The sequence below is a fragment of the Corticium candelabrum genome, chromosome 13, assembly GCF_963422355.1.
Source record: "Corticium candelabrum chromosome 13, ooCorCand1.1, whole genome shotgun sequence".
Taxonomy (NCBI): Eukaryota; Metazoa; Porifera; class Homoscleromorpha; order Homosclerophorida; family Plakinidae; genus Corticium; species Corticium candelabrum.
In genome coordinates, this window is record NC_085097.1 from 5,293,906 (window position 1) to 5,296,405 (window position 2,500).

The 2,500-nt window shown below is 44.6% G+C and overlaps 2 protein-coding genes across 3 annotated transcripts in view; both read left to right on the forward strand.

Moving 5' to 3' along the window:
• LOC134188828 (retinol dehydrogenase 12-like) overlaps positions 1-1,242 on the forward strand; it is a 4,414-nt gene extending 3,172 nt beyond the window's left edge. Inside the window, exon 3 of the mRNA XM_062657031.1 lies at positions 302-1,242. Within this exon, the coding sequence (XP_062513015.1) occupies positions 302-900 (599 nt within the window). The 3' untranslated portion in view covers positions 901-1,242. The remainder of the gene's footprint in view (positions 1-301) is intronic.
• Positions 1,243-1,911: 669 nt separating this feature from the next.
• LOC134188473 (autophagy-related protein 13-like) overlaps positions 1,912-2,500 on the forward strand; it is a 12,251-nt gene continuing 11,662 nt past the window's right edge. The window contains exons 1-3 of one of the 2 annotated variants that reach the window (XM_062656636.1): positions 1,912-2,114; positions 2,178-2,258; positions 2,369-2,491. In XM_062656636.1, the coding sequence (XP_062512620.1) occupies positions 2,031-2,114; positions 2,178-2,258; positions 2,369-2,491 (288 nt within the window). In that variant the 5' untranslated portion in view covers positions 1,912-2,030. The remainder of the gene's footprint in view (positions 2,115-2,177; positions 2,259-2,368; positions 2,492-2,500) is intronic. The other variant, XM_062656637.1, reaches the window with a different exon arrangement.

Sequence of the window (2,500 nt, forward strand, 5' to 3'; positions counted from 1 at the left end):
GTCTGTCTGTTTGTCTGTCTGTCTGGTTGTCTGTCTGTGTGTGTGTGTGTGTGTGTGTGTGTGTGTGTGTGTGTGTGTGCGTGCGTGTGTCTGTGTGTGTGTCTGTGTGTGTGTGTGTGTGTGTGTGTGTGTGTTTGTTCGTACCTGCGTGCATGTATGTGTGTGTACACACGCGTGCATTTGTGTGTGTGTGTGTGTGTGTGTGTGTGTGTGTGTGTGTGTGTGTGTGTGTGTGTGTGTGTGTGTGTGTGTGTGTGGCTGCGTGCATCTTATTTTGTATTACTTATATTTTCATATAAAGGACTGATGATGTGTCCATACTCAAAAACAAAAGACGGTTTCGAAACACAATTTGGTGTCAACCATTTGGGACACTTCCTTCTCACTCACCTGCTACTCGAACGCATCAAAGAATGCGCTCCAGCACGAATCATCAATGTGTCCTCGTTTCTCTACGCCTACGGAAACATCAATTTCGATGACTTAATGAGCGAAAAAAGTTACAGCGATTTTGGGGCTTATGCACAAAGCAAACTGGCAAACATTCTCTTTACTCGAGTACTAGCTGATCGGCTTGAGGGCACGGATGTTACTACATACAGTCTTCATCCTGGGTCTGTAAACTCGGAACTGAATCGCCACCTTACTTCATCACTACTGACTCGTATTGCTTATTATCTTGTCTATCCATTCTACTGGCTCACTTCTAAGACCACGTGGGAGGGAGCTCAGACCAACATCTATTGTGCCGTGTCGGAGGATCTGGAAGGAGTGAGCGGGAGGTATTACAAGGATTGTGCCGAGGCGAAGTTGCTGCCGCTTGCTAGAGATGACGCGGTCGCCAAGAAACTGTGGGACGTCAGCGAGAAGTTAATCGGTTTGAGCGGACGTGATGAATGAGATGCGGTCGGCCGGCCGGTCGGTCGGTTGGTTGGTTGGTCGGTCGGTCAGTTGGTCAGCCGGTCGGTCGGTTGGCTGGTTGGTCGGTCGGTCAGACGTCTTAGCAGTGAACTCTTATGATTCATGGATTTATGATTTATGCCTGAAACTTGCTGATTAGTTAGACTTCTATTGTTCATTTCGTCTGTTTTCTCTCTTTGACTTTTTGTGCTTTTGAGTTAGAGTCCGTACAAATATCAACAAGTAGTGACAATTTAGTGCTTGTGTAAAATTTTTGGGACAAACTGGGTGCAACACAGTTTCATTTATTTAAAATTTATAGTATAGCGCAGGGTGTCGTTGCTCGGAGCAATGGTATCATCGGTAGTGCGAGTTCCCGTATATACATGATAGGCTAGCTATGCGATTGTCCGGTTGGTTTGCACGTGGTACGTTAGAGCATGTAGTGATTGCACTCGTTTAGGTGGGAAACTAAGCAAATTAACTGATTGGTCTAACGCGCGTTAGATGAACGACCCTAAATTAATTATTAGTACACCCTTACTATGTATGTTATTGGCATTCTTCGAAATCGAGTATGAATAGTTTGCCAGCGTGGCTATCGCCGTCTCGTGGCCTCTGCGGTAACAATTCAGTCTACAGATCTAGTCTCGCGTAGCCAGACCTTCTTCCGCGGTTAGGTCTAACGTGCGCTAAGCTAAATTGCATGTTAATTAATTAAACTAGGAAGCTAAACACTAAATCAAATTTTCAAAACTTAATTACTAAATGACATCAGTTTATGTCAAACTAGGAAACTAAATGCTAATCAAATTTTAGAGCAATTTACTAGATGACGTAATAGACGTTTACATCAGTCTAATCTAACAGTATCTATTCGATTATTATCACAATACAATTCTGCTATTGCTGCCTGACCATCGTAAAGGGTAAATAAAAATAAAAATTAAATTACTCTATTAATAAATCAGACAACATAAAAATAAACTTAGTTAATCAAATTAGACACTACACATCCGGGACATTCGGATGTCATAACATTGTATCCTACAACGGACTGATGCATTGTTTGCCTCTCGTGTAGCTCTAACGGCAATGATACACGTCGTTTCGGCACTGCAAGACACGACATGGACAGACGACAGCCGGTCGCTTCGCCTAACCCTCAAGACAAGCGCGATCTCGAACGTTACGTGAAATTTTTCACTCAAAAGGTACGAAAACGCGCCATTTGCGCGTTCACCGAGCACTAATCGCGTCTCGTTCTCGTCCACCAGGCCGTTCAACTCGTTGTACAGTCGAGAAAGGGAGGAAAACAGAGAACGACGTCGAAACCGAACTCAACAGGAGAAGACTGGGTGAGTGAGTGACCTCACCCATTGGCTGAGATCATTGTGACGTCAGCGTCATCTGTTTCGCGCTTTCTCGTTTATTCACGTGGTAGTGACACTCGCCTGTTGTTTCCTAGTTCAATATCGTCGTGGTTGACGATACGAAGTTGAATGTGGAGACAAAGGATTTTTTGCTGCGATGCCCATTGGCCGTTGGGACTCAGCCGTTGTGTGTTGAGATATCTCTACAGACGGGCGAGGTGAGGTGG